Source organism: Neovison vison, chromosome 1, assembly GCF_020171115.1.
Source record: "Neovison vison isolate M4711 chromosome 1, ASM_NN_V1, whole genome shotgun sequence".
NCBI lineage: Eukaryota > Metazoa > Chordata > Mammalia > Carnivora > Mustelidae > Neogale > Neogale vison.
In genome coordinates this window covers 291,321,942-291,340,272 of record NC_058091.1, presented here as the reverse complement: position 1 = coordinate 291,340,272, position 18,331 = coordinate 291,321,942, and the positions used below count along the sequence as shown (strand labels likewise).

The 18,331-nt window shown below is 39.0% G+C and overlaps 1 protein-coding gene across 1 annotated transcript; it reads left to right on the top strand.

Moving 5' to 3' along the window:
* Window positions 1-248: 248 nt before the first annotated feature.
* Window positions 249-18,021, top strand: SUB1 (SUB1 regulator of transcription). Its single transcript, XM_044233121.1, has 5 exons — window positions 249-331; window positions 2,824-2,896; window positions 4,816-4,938; window positions 13,069-13,177; window positions 14,877-18,021. Exons 2-5 carry the CDS (start codon window positions 2,825-2,827, stop codon window positions 14,954-14,956), a joined length of 384 nt encoding a protein of 127 aa, XP_044089056.1. The 5' UTR covers window positions 249-331; window position 2,824; the 3' UTR covers window positions 14,957-18,021.
* The last annotated feature ends 310 nt before the right edge of the window (window positions 18,022-18,331 follow it).

The window sequence follows — 18,331 nt, the reverse complement described above, 5'->3', positions numbered from 1 at the left end:
AATGGGCTTTCTCTGTATGAACAATTCACTTTAGTACAAGAAGTATTTATGGAACGAGTGCAAAGCTCGAGGTTTCCCATTCCTGTTTTATTCACAGATCATACCCAAACTTCTCAGCATTACACTTTCAAGGGACCCGCTGAAAACGAGGGCGGGTCCCTTTAAGGCCCTGGAAAGGGTCTCGGTGTTGGTTTCGGCGGGGAGGACACGCCCCATCACGTGGGCACAGTCCCAGAGGGGCGGGGCCGGCGTCTCTGAGCTTCCGTCACTTCCGGTTCTCTGTCAGTTGCAAGCGAGCGAGCAGAAGGCAGTTCGGCTGCAAGAGTGGAGCGTGAGTTCTGGGGACCCCGCCCCCACCCTCTCGAACCCCTTCCTGGCCGGCCCCCACCCTCCCAGCCGGGCCGCAAGCCTCTGGCGGCTCTACCCAGCTCGCAGGCCACGGCCAGGGGAAATGGCGGCGTTGCCAGGCCTCCCCGCCTCGGCCTCCCTGGACCTCCTCCTCTGTCGCCGACCCGCGCGTCCCATGCTCTGCAGCCCTACTCGCGCCAGAAGCCGGCTCCCGTGAACGGCCCCGGCGTGGCGAGTGCGGCGGCGGGGCGCGGCCGGGCGGGGGCGAGGAGCCGCGGGGAGGGGGCCCGGGCGCCCCCGGGACAATGCAGCGGCGGCCCGGGCCGTAGCGGGGGCGCGTGTGGTGCCGGCTTCTTCCCTGAGCCTGGCTGGGGCTCTTTCCTCGGCATCCAGGGTTGGGGGGCTCTCTACCGGAGGGCAAGGGAGGACCCCGTCGGAGGAGGGCAAGGGGGTGGGGGAAGGACGGCTGGTGTGCTGAGGGGAGCTAACGCTTCGAGAGAAGAAAATGGCGCTTGGTGCAAGTCCCTCCTCTTCCCATACGGTCTCCTCCGCACTTCGCCGCCTCCCACGCCCCCTCCGACCAACTTGTCCCCCCCGCCCCCCACCCCCGGGCCTCAGCCGTTGCCAGCCCCAGGGTTCCAGTAGCTTCCTGGCACCGCGCGACCCTCTTCCCCGCCTTGGTGCTCATCACCCTCGTGTTGTACCGAATTCCTGTGCCCTTTAGTCCCGGTTTAGTTTCGCCTCGTCTTTTCCGATCCTCACGCCATCATCAAAGACAGAAACGCATTTTTTCAGTTGCATTTTGTATAGATTCCACACTAGCGTTTAGTATCACCTGCCCGAATTACTGGCCTGCCCCGCTCCTTCGAACAGTAAAGATTCATGAAGTGGAAGTAAAAATCTATCTTGTTAAAAGTTCAAAGTGGCTTTAGTTACCATCACCTTTTTTGGTTTGTTTTTGTTTTTTTTCGGTGGTCTTATAATTTGGGTTATTTATGAAGTCGTTCTGTGAAGTGATCTTAGGCAGCATCCCCCCCTACAGCTTTTATTAATAGACCGTATAGTTATGCTTGACAGTTTCAAAGTGAAAAAATAGGTTATGTCCAATTTAATAACCTTTAAAAAATGTTTCTTGGCATTATTAGCTTCTAGCATTAAAAAAACGTAAATTGCTTTTGGAGTTAGGGTTGTAAAATGGAACAGTAACAGGAATAATACATAAAATGTGGTTCTCAACGTTGCTGGTCCCCCTCCAGATCTACTCTTCTCATCGGGAAATTACCAGTTAAACAACATGGCTGGTTGCGCTTGTTTGAGCTTTTTGAAATTAGTGGCTAGAATTGGGAAGGATGGCCCACTTCTTTTACCTTGACCTCCTATTGTGGAACACCTTTAGTGTTAGTTGCCAAGGCAAGTTTAGTCTAGAGAGCTAGATTACTTGAGTTTTTTTGAGGAGGAAATGAAGTCTTTTTCCCTTTATTCAACATTTACAGACTGTGTGTTGAATATATTGGGCCCTTAGGGCATACAGAAATTAATAGGACTCAGTCTTTTTGGAGATAGAGAGGGCTAAAGATAATTTAATAATAAGTGGTTTTATAAGTGTCTTGAAAAGAGTGCTTTGGAATTCCTTGAAATTTGGGCTTTAGCTGCGCCCCACCCCCCGCCACTTCTCTGCAAAAATCTGTGCACAAGGCACTCTGTCTCTCAATAAAGATCCACCTGAAAGCAAGATATTGGGTTATGTATCTTGTGGTGGGGGGAGCTAAGGTCATAGTGGAATTTGAGAGGAGGTTTTGCCCCACCTATAAGCAGATTCTTCAAAATGTAGTTAAACTATTTCAGAGTAGAAAATTAGTGTAAAATAGAGCAAACTGTAAAAATTGTATTTAACTTTGTGAACTCAGAATTATTTTTGTCATTTTGATGGCATGATCAAAAAGCCAAAGAAAATTAGGGACATCTAGAAATATGAAAAAATAGGACTATTCTGGCAAACGAATTACATCTGTATAGTGCAGCTGTGCCCCATGTTGTGTGAATGTTGGGGTCAGTTCCTGCAATTAATAATTATGTTAGGTCTCATCAATGAGAAATATAAAACAGTACTGAGAATATGCCTATTCCTAGTTTTAACAGATTATCAGCTGCCTTTTTCCAATTTAGTCTACCCATAAACATCTAACTCCTCTAAAATGAAGTATAAAAACACCCAATGGGTTTGAGAAAGAGGTGTAGGAGTGTGAGATGTGTGTGACATTTAGTTCTTTCTCCTTGCTGGCTTCTGGGTGTTACTTTCAATTTGGAAGAGTATAAATTAAGAGTATAACTTATAGCATTGTGCTGAGCGTAACAACTCCAGTACTACAAAATGGTAGAACCATGGAACTTCTTGAATTTTTGCTTAGGAAAGAGTTAAGTCGAAGGTAATAGAACAATTTATAAATTATTGTGTATAATGTATTTTTCTTTCAGAATGCCTAAATCAAAGGAACTTGTTTCTTCAAGCTCTTCTGGCAGCGATTCTGACAGTGAGGTTGACAAAAAGGTGACTGTTAATGCAAGTCATTTCTGTGATAACTTAATTCAGCAGTATTGCCCACATCCTGTTCTCAAGGACAGCAAGGCTTATCAGAATGGTAAAATGACTGCCTGGATGGGTGTTTCAGAAAGTACAGATGGATCCTGGACCTCTTGACCAAAATGCTTGGGGTCCTTGTATGTTCACACTCCTGACCTCTGAATCAGGCTTGAGCAAGTCTTGAGAGTTTAACAAGTCTCCCGTAGAGGACTTCTAGGAACCCCAAAGCTGTAGGGCCACCACTTTATTCCCTAGGGGGATAGCATTAGGATGAGGCCGGAACCCTGTTTGCCATTATTCAGTAACCTGCCTAATCTCTAGGTATTGTGTGTTGTAGTTGAGTTAAAATTACCTGAACTCTTTGTAGATGTCAGTTTTGACCACCTTCTCAGCCACTGGTGTTTATCCAGTCCCCTAGGATTACTTAAAATGTAGGCTTGGTACATTTTAAGTTAGAGTTTATTTACTCTGTTCCTCTCCTTTAAGTTAAATCAACACCTGGCAAAGCTAACATAAAATTTTGCATTTGGACAAGAGGGTTTTTGTATATTAGATGACAGCCGTGCTGGGAGCCATGTATTCTGCTTAACTGAGCAGCTCACACTGCAGTCAGAGCTTCCTTCTCTGCAGAACTGGTTTTTTTATTTCCTAGGAGGTTACGTAATTATGTCTCTGAGTTTAGTTGGCAGTGTTAAAAGAGCTTATGGGAAAATCTTGGAGAAGATGGACCTTTATAGGGAAATACAGAATATATAACCTAAATGTTGAAATAAGGCCTCAAAAAGCATACATTAGCCATACTCCAGAAGAAAATACCTCTTAATTTTTTTTTTATTCAAACCTAATAATGGCATTTGACTATTCATTTAACAAATTTTTACCGAGCTTTTATGTGCCAGTCCGTAGATACCCAGCCCCCTATATAAAGAATAATCCACTTTCTGCTTTATTGAGCTGGGTTTTTTTTTTTTTTTTTTTTTGCTGTTTTTGCTGTTTGCTATTAATAGTACTATTAATCCTGTAAACACAGTAATATGTTAACTTTTTCAGTTTATATACGTGTGTACATCCTGTTTTACCTAACTTCATCTAATTTAGTACATTAATATAGTAGTTTCTACTTTCCACTAAGGAACATGACTGCCCTCTGCTGTTTAGGTTGGGAACTCTACTGGTTTTCATAGGCTGTTAGGTCATTTTCAGAATGGGGCTATATAAAAAGTTTTTACAATAATATTGCTTTATTTAAAACATTGCCTTGATTTGGGATGCTAATCTAACACATTGCTGTCCACCTTCAGTGATTTTTTGTGATGAAGTTCTTGTGTTGTTGGCTTCTAGTGCCCAGTACAAAATAAGCTTTTCATATTCATAACTTTTCAAAGTCAGTTTAAGTCCCTTTTGGAATAGACAGGGTATAAATAGCATATCCTAGATTGGAATAAGTTGGTTGTTTCTTCCTAATTAATATATATCCTTTATAAAAATATAAGTTGCTGACTAACTTGAGTAGACTTGGGGTTTTCAAAAGTTTATTCACAAGCAGCAGGCCCCCATCTCTTTTTTTGTCCCCCCCTTCCAAAAAAATTGTATTTGGGATACTGGTCTAGAAAAGAATTATTCCTCTGGTTATTGCCACTATGATGCTTGAGGTGTTTTTTGGGCTTCTGAGAACACATTTTGAAAAAACTGTGTTAGATCTTAGGTTAGCTCCATTGTTCCATTGTCAAGTGAAACTTGCCTGTGTGTATGTTTACAATTTTTTTCTTAATAAATGTAGTCCTTTGAATCTTTAAGTCTTAAAAAGTAATGAAGTGCTTGAACCTGAGATGTGTTTTACTCTTGTGTGTGCAAATTTTAACCAATATGCTTATTTTTCTTTCAAGTTAAAGAGGAAAAAGCAAGTTACTCCGGAGAAACCTGTGAAGAAACAAAAGACTGGTGAAACTTCAAGAGCCCTGTCATCCTCTAAGCAGAGCAGCAGCAGCAGAGATGATAACATGTTCCAGGTAATTTCCTTAGATCCAGAGGAATTCGTGTCTGGCTTGATCTGAAAAATGTTACTAGTACCTTAATCTAGTACTGTACAATATTGACTAAGAATATTCCTTGAAATATCTTATATATATATATAAATATAATATATATAAATATCTTATATTCCTTGAAATATAAGAGTAGGTTTGTAGAAATGAAAGTCATTTATACGATGCTAGATTATTGTTAAAGTCTAGAAACCTGTAGTTTGGCTAAGTGTAAAACAATTTATAAGTTACAGATATCCAAAAAAAAGCCCCCCAAAAGTGTTGAGAATTGCACATTTAGGAATCAGTTTGGAATAGATAGGTCTAGTATTGGGCTGTGAAATATGGATGGAGTATTACTGGAGAAGAAACAGCATTATGGCCTGCTTAGTTTGGGCTTGATAAGAATGGGAAAGGCAGGTGGCACCTGTGTGACTCACTTGGTTAAGTGTGGGACTCCTGACTTCTGCTCAGGGTTTTGGGATTGAGCCTGTGTTGGGTTCCGCCCTCAGTAGGGTGTCTGCTTGGGATTCTCTCCCTTTCTCTCTCTCTGTCCTCCCCTAACCCCACTTGCTCACTTGCTTTCTCCCGAAACAAATAAGTTTTCTCTCAAAAATAAATACATCTTTAAAAAAGAACAGGAGAGGTGGGTGCATTTACTGAACTTGGCCCTCCCTGTGTAGTGGGGAATAAGATTGAATATCGAGGTAAAGCAAGGGAAGTGTTTCAAGAACGGCATAATTATGAGTTGGAGCCAAAAATGTTAGAATGAGGCTGCAAACATTTGACTGGAAAAGGCTAGAGTGTATATACGTGTACACATGTATGTATATATAAAATGCATAGTTATGTATAATATAGATACATATTTTTAACTTTCTTATGGCCTTGAAAGACAGTGCCAGGATTAAGGTTAGAGTGAGAAAATAGGGGCACCTGGGTAGCTCAGTTGGTTAAGCATCTGCCTTCAGCTCAGGTCATGATCTCAGGGTCCTGGGATCAAGGCAGTTGATCAAGTTAATACCAAGTTGTCAAGTGGTACACCTTACATGTATACAGTTTTGCTAAAGTATGTTAAAAACCTAGACCATGCAGTTGGATTATTTAGTTATGGGTTTTAGTTCTTTGACTTCTGTAGCGTTGGGGAATAGACTGAATTGGTAGAGAACCTGAGTCACTGTATATAAGGAAGAATTACCAAAGAGCCCTCATTTCTTTGAGTTCATAATAAGTTGAATGTTTACCGTATTTCATCAGGTCTTGCTGAGTTCTGGGTGTGCAGTGATGAGCCAAGTAGACGTGGTCTCTGGTTTCATGGAATAAATATGATACTGATAAACATGTATTTATAATTAAAGTTACGATGTGGGCTGAGAAGCAGAAGGGCAGATTATGGAAGAGGTGGTGCTCTGGGAATCTCTAAGGATGTGACATTTGAAGCTTAAGACTTAAATGGGCCAGTCATACGAAGTGAATCCTTTTCAGAGTAAGTAGATCTGTGCAAATGTTTTGTGGCTAGAGCTTAGGAAGCCTGGTTGAGAGAGTTGACAGGCGATCTAGTTGGTAAGGAGGATGGGGGCCAGATCTTGCACCATCTTCCTACTGGATGGCCATTTTTAGGAGTTTGAGTTTTATTCTAAGTGCTGTGGGAACCTCCCTTAAGGGTCAGGATGAAGTGTGAAATCTGCAGGAAGCGATCCATCCCTTCCTTTCAAAGACTCTCTTGTGTAGAATGAGGGGCTGCACTGGAATATTTTAACTTAATGTTTTGCGGTAGAGGTAAAAACTTCTGAGTATTCGGGTAACTGTTTTGGACCTCTCTATGATGAGTTCTTGTTCATCATATGCCTCCCTTTGCCTGTGTAGTAAGAGCATCTGTGTCATTTTAATGGGTTTTATCTTGTCCATTGAAGAAACCAAGACCCACATTTAGAGATTTTATTCTGTTAGAACAGTTTGGGGAAAACCAGATCTATTTTTAGGAGATGATTTTTTCACCAGAAAGGTGGATTCAATTTTTAAAATCTCATCTGGAAAGCTTCCTGAGCCTCATCAAGCTATGAAGACTCCTCACTGTTTTGGAAGCACCTGTAGGAGGAACCAGATATTTTCTTTTCTTTTTTTTTTTTTTTTTTAAAGATTTTATTTATTTATTTGAGAGAGACAGTGAGAGAGAGCATGAGCGAGGAGAAGGTCAGAGAGCGAAGCAGACTCCCCATGGAGCTGGGAGCCTGATGTGGGACTCGATCCCGGGACTCCAGGATCACGCCCTGAGCCGAAGGCAGTCGTCCAACCAACTGCGCCACCCAGGCGTCCCGAGATATTTTATTTTCAAAGTGACTTTTCAGAGACCTAAGTGCAGTGATATGCATTCTAAGAGATAATCTTTAATTTTGTTGCCATTGTAGCTTTTTACTTGTGATGGTATTTAGGCCATAAAAAATATCTTGGTGGTAATACTGAATTTTAATTGGTTAAAGAGCATGGTAGAGTACATTGTATAATATAGAATGAGGGTTTCATTTTTATTTGTAATAATGGTTTGGTAATTTTATTAGATGGGTGAAGGATGAGTTTTTTGGGAGGAAAAATCAGACTCGTGTTTTGTAAAGGGGTTTGTTTGTTCTTAATAGAGCTGTTTATTTTCTATATTTTTTACTTACCAAGAGAGTGCCTTGGAGACAGCTCACAGAATGGAACTTGTTAATACATTGCTAGAATCTGTCAGGACCCAAGTGATCAGGTATCCTTTTCAAAAACAAATAGATCTAAAATCTAAATTAGAACTGGTTGGGTATTAATAGCCATAAGACAGGATTTTTTTTTTTTTTTAACTTCATATCCATCACTTGAGAATTAGAAGAAATAATCTTACTCTGGTAAAGCAGTGTGCATAAACATAAGCAGCTCTTCAAATGTAATACTTGAAGAGAATTGTACCCAAGGAAAGTCACTGCACTGATTTTTCAAACTCCAGAATGATTTGGGCAGAATCCTGGCTAGTGCGGAAATACTCCTACATGCTTGCCTTGAGTGTGGTTCCCTTCTGCTCTGAGTTTAAGAACTTGGTTCTGTAGAGACATACCCTCCCTGAGGTAGGGCTTACGTGATACTGAAAACAACCTGGAGGCCTATCTCATGAATACTTAGCACTTGTGTCCTAAAGGTCAGAATGGTTGAGACAGGGACATTGATCTGTATTTTTCTTCAAAGTTAGACACAGGGGTAAGTAGTACTACCTTACTTGATTTAATGATTTAAGGAAAAACCTGATCCTTTAAAATTCTGTTGTTACAGAGACAATTCTTAAAATGATGTGGAGCTGGGGGTTCATGTATGTATTCTAGGAACCAGAAATTATAATTTCTGTATTTGAATTTTTTTGGTGAGTGAAGAAATTATTCATAACCTTCATCAAATCTCCAAAGGAGAGGGGAATCAAAAAAATTTAAGAATCAACATTCTGAATGATATTCATGTTTTGCCCCCTTGTTAAATTCCGCATTGTATGTAAATGTATACACACATACATATAATGTAAAATTATATGCATTCTGTCATCCGATTATGTTATTTCCTCTTATATCATGTGATTGTAGAGATCTTTATTCTTTCTACTTTACTCATTCTATCTGTATATTACCTCTTGTTTCTGTTTTTTTTTGGAGGAGGGTAAGAGTTTTCAGCTTTATTTATTTATTCTTTTCTCCTCAAGGGAGAGAGGACTATTGGGCTTCTTTTTAATAAATGTTATTGAGAGGTAATTTATATATATAACAAAATGCACACATTAAGCCTAAAATTTGGTCAGCTGTGATAAAAATGGGCACAGTCTTGTAATGAGGCCTTTTCCATTACCCCAGAAAGTTCTCTCTTGGCCTCCCTTTGCAGTCATTTCCCTTGCCTGACATAACTACTGATCTCATTTCTATCACTGTGTATGTATTTTGCCTGTTCTGCAGCCTCTTGTAGTGAAATTGTATAGTTTGTATTGTTTTGTGTCTGGCTTCTTTTGCTCAGCATAACATCTTGGGGGCGGTTCTTAATCCATCTGTAGTTTGTTCCTTTTTATTGCTGAGTTGTATTCCACTGTAGGATTATACAACAGTTTGTCCTACACTTTGGATAGACATTTGAGTTGTTTCTACCTAGTCTTGGGCTGTTAGAAATAGCACTGTTGGAACATTCTTGTACAGATCTTTGTGAATTTTTTTTCCTTTTTGGATCAATTATCAGATGAATTTGCTGGGCCTTAGGGTAAGTGTATGTTCAGCTTTATAAGAAACTGTCAAAATGTTTTCTGTAGTAGCTGTACCATTTTACACACCCAGCAGCATGGTGAGAGATTCCAGTTGCTTCATACATGTCCTCACTGGGTTTTGTCAATTTTTGATGCTATTCACATAAGCTAATGGATGTGTAGTAGAAGCTAATTGTACTTTTACTTTGGACTTTGTTCAGGTCTTTTTTGCCCATTAAAAAATAGAGGTCATTTGGTTTATTGAGCTGGAAGAGTTCTTTATGTATTTTAGGTATGAGTTTTTTGTCAGCTCTAAGTATAGTGGACATTTTCTTTAGGTCTATGGTTTTTCTGTTAATTTTCTTAAGAAAATTTTATTTATTCATTTGTCACAGAGGGGAGACAGAGAGCGAGCACACACACAGGTGGGGGGTGGGGGGCAGCAGAGGGTGAAGCTGGCTCCCCGCTGATCATGACCTGAGCCGAAGGCAGGTGCTTAACTGACAGAGCCACCCAGCCGTCCCTCTAGCGTGATATTATAGTTTTAACCCTATTTTCAATTTGGATTCTCAGGAATACAGGATTTGCAGAAGAGAGTAGTAGTAGTATTTTTCTGCTTCTGTGTTTTGTTTTGGTTCTTAGTCCGAGAACCTATAAAGGCTCCAGAAGTCTCTTCCTGGTTTTTCAAGTCCTCTTCAGTATAGCTCCCATCTGTTTAGCATGTCCTTGAATCTCAGCAGTTGTTGTGTCTTTCTGTTTAGTGCCTTCCATGTCCTTGTCATTTTTTTCTCTTTTACTTAATTGATGGGCTGTCGTTTTTCAAGGGTAGATCCTAATACCTAAGGCCTCTTCCACATGCTCAAGCCCACACCGAACTCATACTTGACTTAATCAGTATTACTTCAATAGGTTTTCAGTACATTTTAATGTTATAGATTCAGCTAGCTTATTAGCTCATGGGCTTACTGGCTAGTGGGTTTACTGTAAAAACCAAAATGAAACGATGTTCAGTTCTGTGGTTAGCTGCTTAAGATAATTCTGCATTTCTTAGAGTCATTAAATCAATATTATAAATCATAATTAACAGTTTCACTGTGATAATTATTTTGGTCTTAGTTTATTCATTTAGACAGTTTACTGGGAACCTAGTATGATAGGCACTAGGGGGTGCAAAGAAGAGTGATTAAAAAATAAGCCATTAAAACTGACCCTAAGATCACTGGTGACTTTAGAATAGGCAGTGGGAATTCAATTAGTAGAAACAGTATTTTTCTCCTTTTGAAATTTGGCAATAAAAGGAAGAAGGAAAAATGGAGAAAGTTATAAAATGCTGCAGATTAGAGATTTCTTTTTCTTTTTTTTTTTTTTTAAAGATTTTATTTATTTATTTGAGAGAGAGAGACAGTGAGAGAGAGCATGAGCGAGGAGAAGGTCAGAGAGCGAAGCAGACTCCCCATGGAGCTGGGAGCCCGATGTGGGACTCGATCCCGGGACTCCAGGATCACGCCCTGAGCCGAAGGCAGTCGTCCAACCAACTGCGCCACCCAGGCTCTAATGCCTTAGAAAAAGAGGGGAATGAGCATGTTAGGAAATGGTAGATAAGCAAAGGGAAAGAATGTGTAAGTAAGAAATAGGATAGAAAAAGTAAAAAGTTAAGGAAGGCTTGATGGTGTTGTGAGTACAGGGAAGAGAGATTTGAAAGCACTTAACTCATATCCAGTGGACTTCATTTTCTCCATAAAGCATGGGGTATGCCTGGAAGTGGGGGCACAGCAGCAGGATCAGAAACTTACTTAAGGAAAGAAAACTGAAGGAAAATGAACCAGACCTGGCTGAGACCAGAAAAAGCGTTCTAAGAGGATATATGCAAGATGGAAGCCGTGAATGTGTACTGGGTCAGTACAGCTGTGATTCTGCTACAGTAATACTTAGTATCCCAATAAAAAGGATTATTTTATAATCAAGGGACCCAGGATGGAAGGGAAAGGAGCATAGCCAAATGCAGAATCTTTGCATGTTGATGTGTTCTAAGCACAAAAACCATGGCCAGTTATTAGTAGGATTGAAAAGTAGTTTTTTTTTTTTTAAAGATTTTATTTATTTATTTGGCAGAGAGAGAGGCACAGCTAGAGAGGGAGCATAAGCAGGGGGAGCAGAGCGGGAGAGGAAGAAGCAGGCTTCCCGCTGAGCAGGGAGCCTGATTCGAGGCTCGATCATGACTTGAGCCGAAGGCAGATGCTTAATGACTGAAGCGCCCACGCGCCCCTGAAGAGTAGTTTTAGAATGAGTAAGAGATAGGTAGAGGCATTGAAAGTTTTGATCAGGAAGTATGACTTTTTAGTTGAAGTGCTGGACAGTATAGACAGTGTCTTATAGTGAAGACATCTGAAAGGTGCTTTACAGAGTAAAGCCTTTTCCTTCTCTGGAATTTGTAGTTTGTTAAGCATAGTATCAAGTTTTTGGAAAATGGTTTTTTGTGGGTAGTTTCTGTGGTGAAGTCTATTAAAGATGTTATTTGAAATGAATGTCTAAAAGGAAGAGGTTTCTCATGTTCTAGTGACCAGATCTCTGGATTTTTTAAAAGGTACATAGCTAGTGGGGTTTGTGGATTCCTACTGGTTGTAGTTTGTACTGCCAAAGTTTGCTTTCTAATGATTTTTGTGGTAAAAAAAATGCAACATAAAATTTACCATCTTAACCATTTTTCAAGCATGCAGTAGTGTTAAGTATGTTCATATTACTATAAAACAGATTTCCTGAACTCTTTCTTTTAGCAGAACCTAAGGAATTCCCCTTTCCCTCTTCCCCAGCCCCTGATAATTAATCATTCTGCTTTCTATCTCTGAATCTGACTGGTGTAGGCACTTTTATAAGGGGAATCATGAAGTACACATCTTTTTTTTTCTTTCTTTTTTAAAGATTTATTTATTTTAAATATTTATTTATTTATTTATTTGTCGGGGCGGGGGGAGAACACAAGGCAGGCAGAGCGGCAGGCAGAGGCAGAGAGAAGCAGGCTCCCCACCGAGCAAGGAGCCCAATGCGGGACTCGATCCCAGGACCCCGGGATCATGACCTGAGCCGAAGGCAGTGGTGGCTCAACCAACTGAGCCACCCAGGCGTCCCAAAGATTTATTTATTTAGAGTGAGAGCTTCAGTGTGTGTGTGAGGTAGGGGCAGACGGAGAATTTCAAGCAGACTGTCCACCTCGCTCAGAGCCTCATGTGGGGCTCATGACCTGAGTGGAAATCAGGAGTTGGATGCTGAACTGAGCCACCCAGACACCTCAGTATGCATCTTTTTGTGAGTGGTCATTTCACTTACCCCATTCAGTAAGGTTCATCCATGTTGTAGCATGTGGCAGAATTTTCTTTTTAGAGGCTGAATAATACCCCACGGTATGTATATATCTCACATTTTGTGTATCCATTTATCTCAGGATGGACATTTGGGCTGTCCCCATCTTTGGGCTGTTGTGAGTAATGCTGCTGTGAATATGGGTGTATAAATAAATACCTGCTCAAGACCTTGCTTTCACTTCTTTTAGGTTCATACCCATAAGTGGGGCTGCTGCATGAAATACTCTTGAATTTTCTGAGGAACCACTGTACTGTTTTCCATAGTGTTGTTCTGTTTTACTAATGATTCCTTTAATGTGAAAGTGATTGAAAATGTGAGATGTACTTCATTTTAATTCCATTTTTTAAAGAAAGATTTCTTCTTAACAGTGACATTTCCTTTGGTGGTAGTTTTGATACTGAGAATAGTAGTTACTTTCATGATTTAAAGTATAGGGAGTGTGCAGCAAGTTGTGATTAAAAATATGGACACTCTCTTGAAATGAGAACCTTTTTATGTTTTTGTTTCTTTTGCAGATTGGGAAAATGAGGTACGTCAGTGTTCGGGACTTTAAAGGGAAAGTCCTAATTGATATTAGAGAATATTGGATGGATCCGGAAGGTGAAATGAAACCTGGAAGAAAAGGTGAGATTTAATTTCCTGAATTTGGTCTTAATAATTAGGACTAAAAAAAGGTAACCTACCTTATTTAAAATTGAAATAATGTTGGCAGTGCATTTGGAAGATCCTCATTTAGTTGATTCTGTATTTTCTGTAGTCTTTTAGACACGAGATTTAACTTAATTTAATGACATGTCTTAAATAGCTGTTGGAATAAAACCAAGGAAAAAGAACACCCTTCCTATCACTTTATTTGGCTGCTAATTTGCTTGGATGTAGCTTTAGGAAAAAAAATTGACGTGAATTCTTAAGTAGAGCAGGAACTATCGGGTCATTTGTAAAATTAGGAATGAAAAATTCTGGTTTACGTGAGTGTTTCCTTTAGGTTCATCTAAAGGGTATCCTTCTTGGGGGGTAGCCTTTTAGCAGGTCTTTGTCCTTCTTCCATTTGTGCGTCACCCAGTCCCAAGCTTGTTAGCATCATAGAAGCACATTTTATTTACTGAGCATATAGCTAGGGAATGTTTGTATACAAATAAAATTCTTACATTTGGGTAGTTAGCTGCTTGAGGTTGATCCTTAGATCAAAATAGGCCTCTTTATCTCCTCCTACTTTGCCTGTTTGTTAGCTTGAAGGTACCACTTGTTTGCTTTATGCAGTTCTTAGGTTTGGTAAACCTAACCTCTCTGTTTCTGTACCCTTTAACATTTTCTTGTTCAAGGCCATTTCTGGAATCACCGAAGTTGTTTCACTGTGGCCGGTGCCAGTTTCTTCTCTTGTTTCTGCAAACATGTATTGAAACAGTTTGATTAGCTTTAAAGCCCTTCCAGGCTGTTGACCCAGGATGTTCTTCTGCCTTCCTCTCAATTTCATGGTCTCCCAGCAGTCTTCTGAGAAATACATGAATTCTTCAATTCTAGTTTATTTTTCTATTTATGTGGGTCAAATATTAGTACATTAGAAGTTTCAAATGCCAAGTGCTTTCTCTTCACATTTTTACTTGAAAGGCATGTTCTTAGCTAACATTTTAAGTGTTTATTATGTGTCAGCTGGTAAGTAAGCTTTTCACTCACGTTAGCTAATTTATTGGTTCACAACACTGCTTTGAGGTGTAAATACCATTTTACTGGTGAGGAGACTGAGGCTTAAGAGATTTTTTTTTTTAAGGTAATACAGTTAGTGATAGGGAGCCTGCGATTTGAATCCTGACAGCAGGACTCTCCAGAATGCATTTTTAACCACTGTCTACATTCTGAGAAGTCCTGTATGGGTCATGTCCCAGAAAGTTCTCCAGAGTAAATGAATGCTTCTTGAAGAACTCAGCACAAAGTTGCTCACCTTGAGTTCCTATAGAAATTTTGAGCAAATGTTGGAACAAGCTGGATGTAGAAATCGAGTGTCACATACAAAATCTGGATCTGGCCACTTAGCCTGCTAGTTTGCAAGGTTCTGTGAAACGCATCTTCGCGTCATCGTTTGTTCTCACAGGCTGCACTACGTATTGTGCAGGATGCAGTGTTGGAAGTAAAACTGGGCGTTAGACTGGTCTGCTCAGGTAATTGTGATGAATCTGTAATAACAAGGGATTTGACTCTCAATATGATAGCCATTGTGCCATTTCAAGTGGCAGTTGTCGATAAAACAGGTTTTGGGTTGGAAGTGTGAAAATCGTCAAAGCTTAAATGGATTTCCAACTTTTAATTTTTAAAAACTTTGTTTTAGGTATTTCTTTAAATCCCGAGCAATGGAGCCAACTGAAGGAACAGATTTCGGACATTGATGATGCAGTAAGAAAACTGTAAAATCAGAGCCATATGAAACCTGTACTGTTCTAGTTGTTTTAATCTGTCTTTTTACATTGGCTTTTGTTTTCTAAACGTTGTTTTCCAAGCTATTGTATATTTGGATTGCAGAACAATTTGTAAGATGAATACTTCTTTTTTTTTATGTGCATTATTAAAAGTGTTCTGAGTGAAGCTAATTGTCAACTTTATTAAGGAGGTTTGCTTTGTGCCCGCCACCTAGTGTAAAATAAAATCAAGTAATACAATCTTAACTGTTGTGGCCTTTCTTGATCAAAAGAGTTGGTACCATTTAAGGCCAAAAGTAACAGTTTATAGACCTGTTAGTTTCACTTTGGCTTTTACATGCAAAAGGATTTGTATTGCATTGAATTTATAAACTCTGACTTGTGAAATCCATAGTTTATCTGTTTTCTTCCAGTCCAATGTCTAGACTTAACTAGATTTTTCTACCCCAGTGATACTTCACCCCCCCACCTTTTTTTAACGGTGTTTTTTCCTTTAATGACTTGTCATGTTCAGTTTTCATTTCACTTTTTTGCTCTCTTGAATATATTATACTAATTTGGAAAGTCAGTGAAACTGTCAACATGTTAGTTATCTCAACAAGGTACTTGTAATTAAAATATTATATGAGAGCTACAATCACTAATTCTACTGTATTAACTATTAGGAGATATAGTTTGATAAAAAAAAACATGGCTTGTATGAAAACTGAGCAAGTAAGTATATGTCGTTACCTGTAGTGTCCTGTGTAGTACCTTATTGCTTAGTCTGCAGAGAATAATGACTTAAATGTCTGATTTCCTTTCACTTATTAAACCTGTTCACCATGGGATGATGTCTATGAAATCAGATATTGTTATCTTAGATTAGGATTTAATAAAAATTGTGAAAGCTTACTGGCCTAACATTTTATTTTATATGTTGAGTGTGGATTATATGTAGCCAGAGATATCACTGAGCTTTACTGTCACAGGAGGTAATGTGGTTAGTTTTTGGAAGAAAGAATATATAGGCACATATTTCTGTTTTTTTTGCCTTTTCTTAGTGGACTTGGTTCTTTTTTTTTTTTTTTTTTGCAGTTAGTCTACTGGACTATAGTATTCTAGACTTAATGTTACTAAGTTTTAGCAGGCACTCGGAAGTGATTTTGATTAAATTGTAGTGATGAAGCAGACCCCGATTGAGGCACAGATTTCAGGGGCTTTGCAGCAATAAATAGGGCAGGATGTGCCTTAGGAAGAGAATTTAGGGGAACTCTAACTGAGATGAAGGAAGGTGGCAGTGAAGAGGAGGGAAATGTCTTCAAACAAGGTGAAACATAGGATATTTTGATCACATTGATAGGACACAGTCCTGGATGGAATAGTAAAAAGAAAGGTTTAAAGACATGTTAAAAAAAAATTCTTGTTAACAAACTATTTTCAATAGCTAATCTTAAATGGTTTTATTGCCATGCTGGAGAGTTGCACTATTATACCAAGATTGATTACTGCGTCTAAAACATTTTATAGTAGAATTGTCAAGGACTTGATTTCAAAACTAGCTGCCAGGACAGGTATAGTTATTAAATTGTTTTCTGGCAGTTCTTCTGTTTTAAAGTATGTTTTTACATTTTTTAGATGATTTTTATAATGTTTTTAGCAGTAATCCTAATAGGTGCATAATTGGGGGATTAAATCTTCTCTTGTGGTATTTTAACCATTTATTTTATTCATCAGATAATAGGTACCCAAAGTGTTCAAAATGGTATTTTAGACAAATCATATCTTGATTGATAACTTTCCCTTTGTTTGGGAACATACATGTGTTCTATTAACTTACTTGGGTGGACTTGTAAAGTATTTCTTATTACATATACAGAAAGGGTAGTTAGAACACAGAACATTGATTTTGGTGTAAAGAGAATAATGGGAAAGTTTCCTAGGTCTGTATGACTTCAGGCTGTGTGTGCATTTTGAAACAATCTGCTGACACAGAGCTGGTGCTGAAATCTGTTACCCAGGCATTTTCTAGCTGTACAACATTGTGTCATTAAGACCTTCATAGAAAGAGTGTTTCCCTCACAGAATTTGATAGGTTGACTGCTAAATTCATTTAAATTTGCAAATGGATATGCAATATATAGAAATTACTTCTTTTTTGGGGTACAGGAAGTGATGAGAACTAGGTTTAAAAGAAAAGACCAGTTAATTATACTGAGAAGAGAAGAAAGGGAGTGAGGTTTTCTGTTTAAAATTACCTTCTTGGTAAGATTTCTTCCAGGAAGAGAGCTTGCCATTTTGAGGCAGTGGTTTCTTACTTGGTGATGCCAGAATGAATTGAATTAATGCCAGCCCTGAGTGAACTCGTTTCAGGGTTTCTCTAGTGGGGTTTTCCTCTTTGTCTTTTCAAGTATGGGTAGCATTTGACCAATTCCAGTGCCCTTGGCATTTTACTTAAAGAACAACCACTAAAAAAAAAAAAAAAGAAAAAAAAGAAAAACAACAAAAAAACCCCCACACCACACACACATATAAAAACAAAACCAAACCTCTTTATGATTTGATTATTCTCTCTTGCTTTTACTTTGTGAATGCTTTTAAAGAATACTCCTACCTCATTAGCTAGTCAAGTTGCTGTGATATTGGATCTATTCCTACATAGGAAAAAACACTTAGAAAAAAAAAAGTATGTACATCCTGGCTTGGCTATTGAGGGGAAAAGAGAAAGAGTTGAGTGTTATTTAGGTTTCCAGATAGGAATGTCAGAAAGAGCACTATACAAGCTTGAAATTTTTTTAAAAAGCGCTGGCTAATATTTAGGTATCTCCTGAAATTCTTTGTTATTTACTTTTTATGGAAATTAATCCAGTGAAATACTTTAAAGTTTTTGTTTTTATTCTTAAAGTGGTATTTTCCAGATAAAGTCTGGGGTAAACATTCACATAGTCACAAATATGTAATTCTGTAATTGTGGAATAACCTGTATGCTTTGTTTGGTACATCTTCCATGGAGATGTCAATGGATATAATCCTCCATCTGTGAATATTTTAAATGTTGAAATAAAAATAAGAAATGTGGCCTATGTGTCATCACAGTTTCACAGACCTAAAAATGAATGGCCTAGTTATCTGTTGAATGGGTGTTGTTAACAAACAATGCCTTCCTGTGTGAATGCTTTTGGAATGTGAATTCGTCTTCGTATGTTGTATCTCCTGAGGACCTCTGGAACCTGACCAGACTGGACTGGATGGGATTGGACTGGATGGGACAGGGTGGGGTGGGGCAGGCAAGTGGGGGTGGTGTGGGCCTGTTTTTCCCATCTACCTGATCCGGATGGAAAAACGCAGATAATAAGGTGTATAGAATCTCTTCTTTTTCTAATCCCAT

Coding starts and splice junctions, on each gene's coding strand:
- SUB1 (XM_044233121.1), top strand. CDS start 2,825: ATGCCTAAATCAAAGGAACTTGTTTCTTCAAGCTCTTCTGGCAGCGAT. Junction 2,897..4,815: donor ACAGTGAGGTTGACAAAAAG/GTGACTGTTAAT, acceptor TTTTCTTTCAAG/TTAAAGAGGAAAAAGCAAGT. Junction 4,939..13,068: donor GAGATGATAACATGTTCCAG/GTAATTTCCTTA, acceptor TTTCTTTTGCAG/ATTGGGAAAATGAGGTACGT.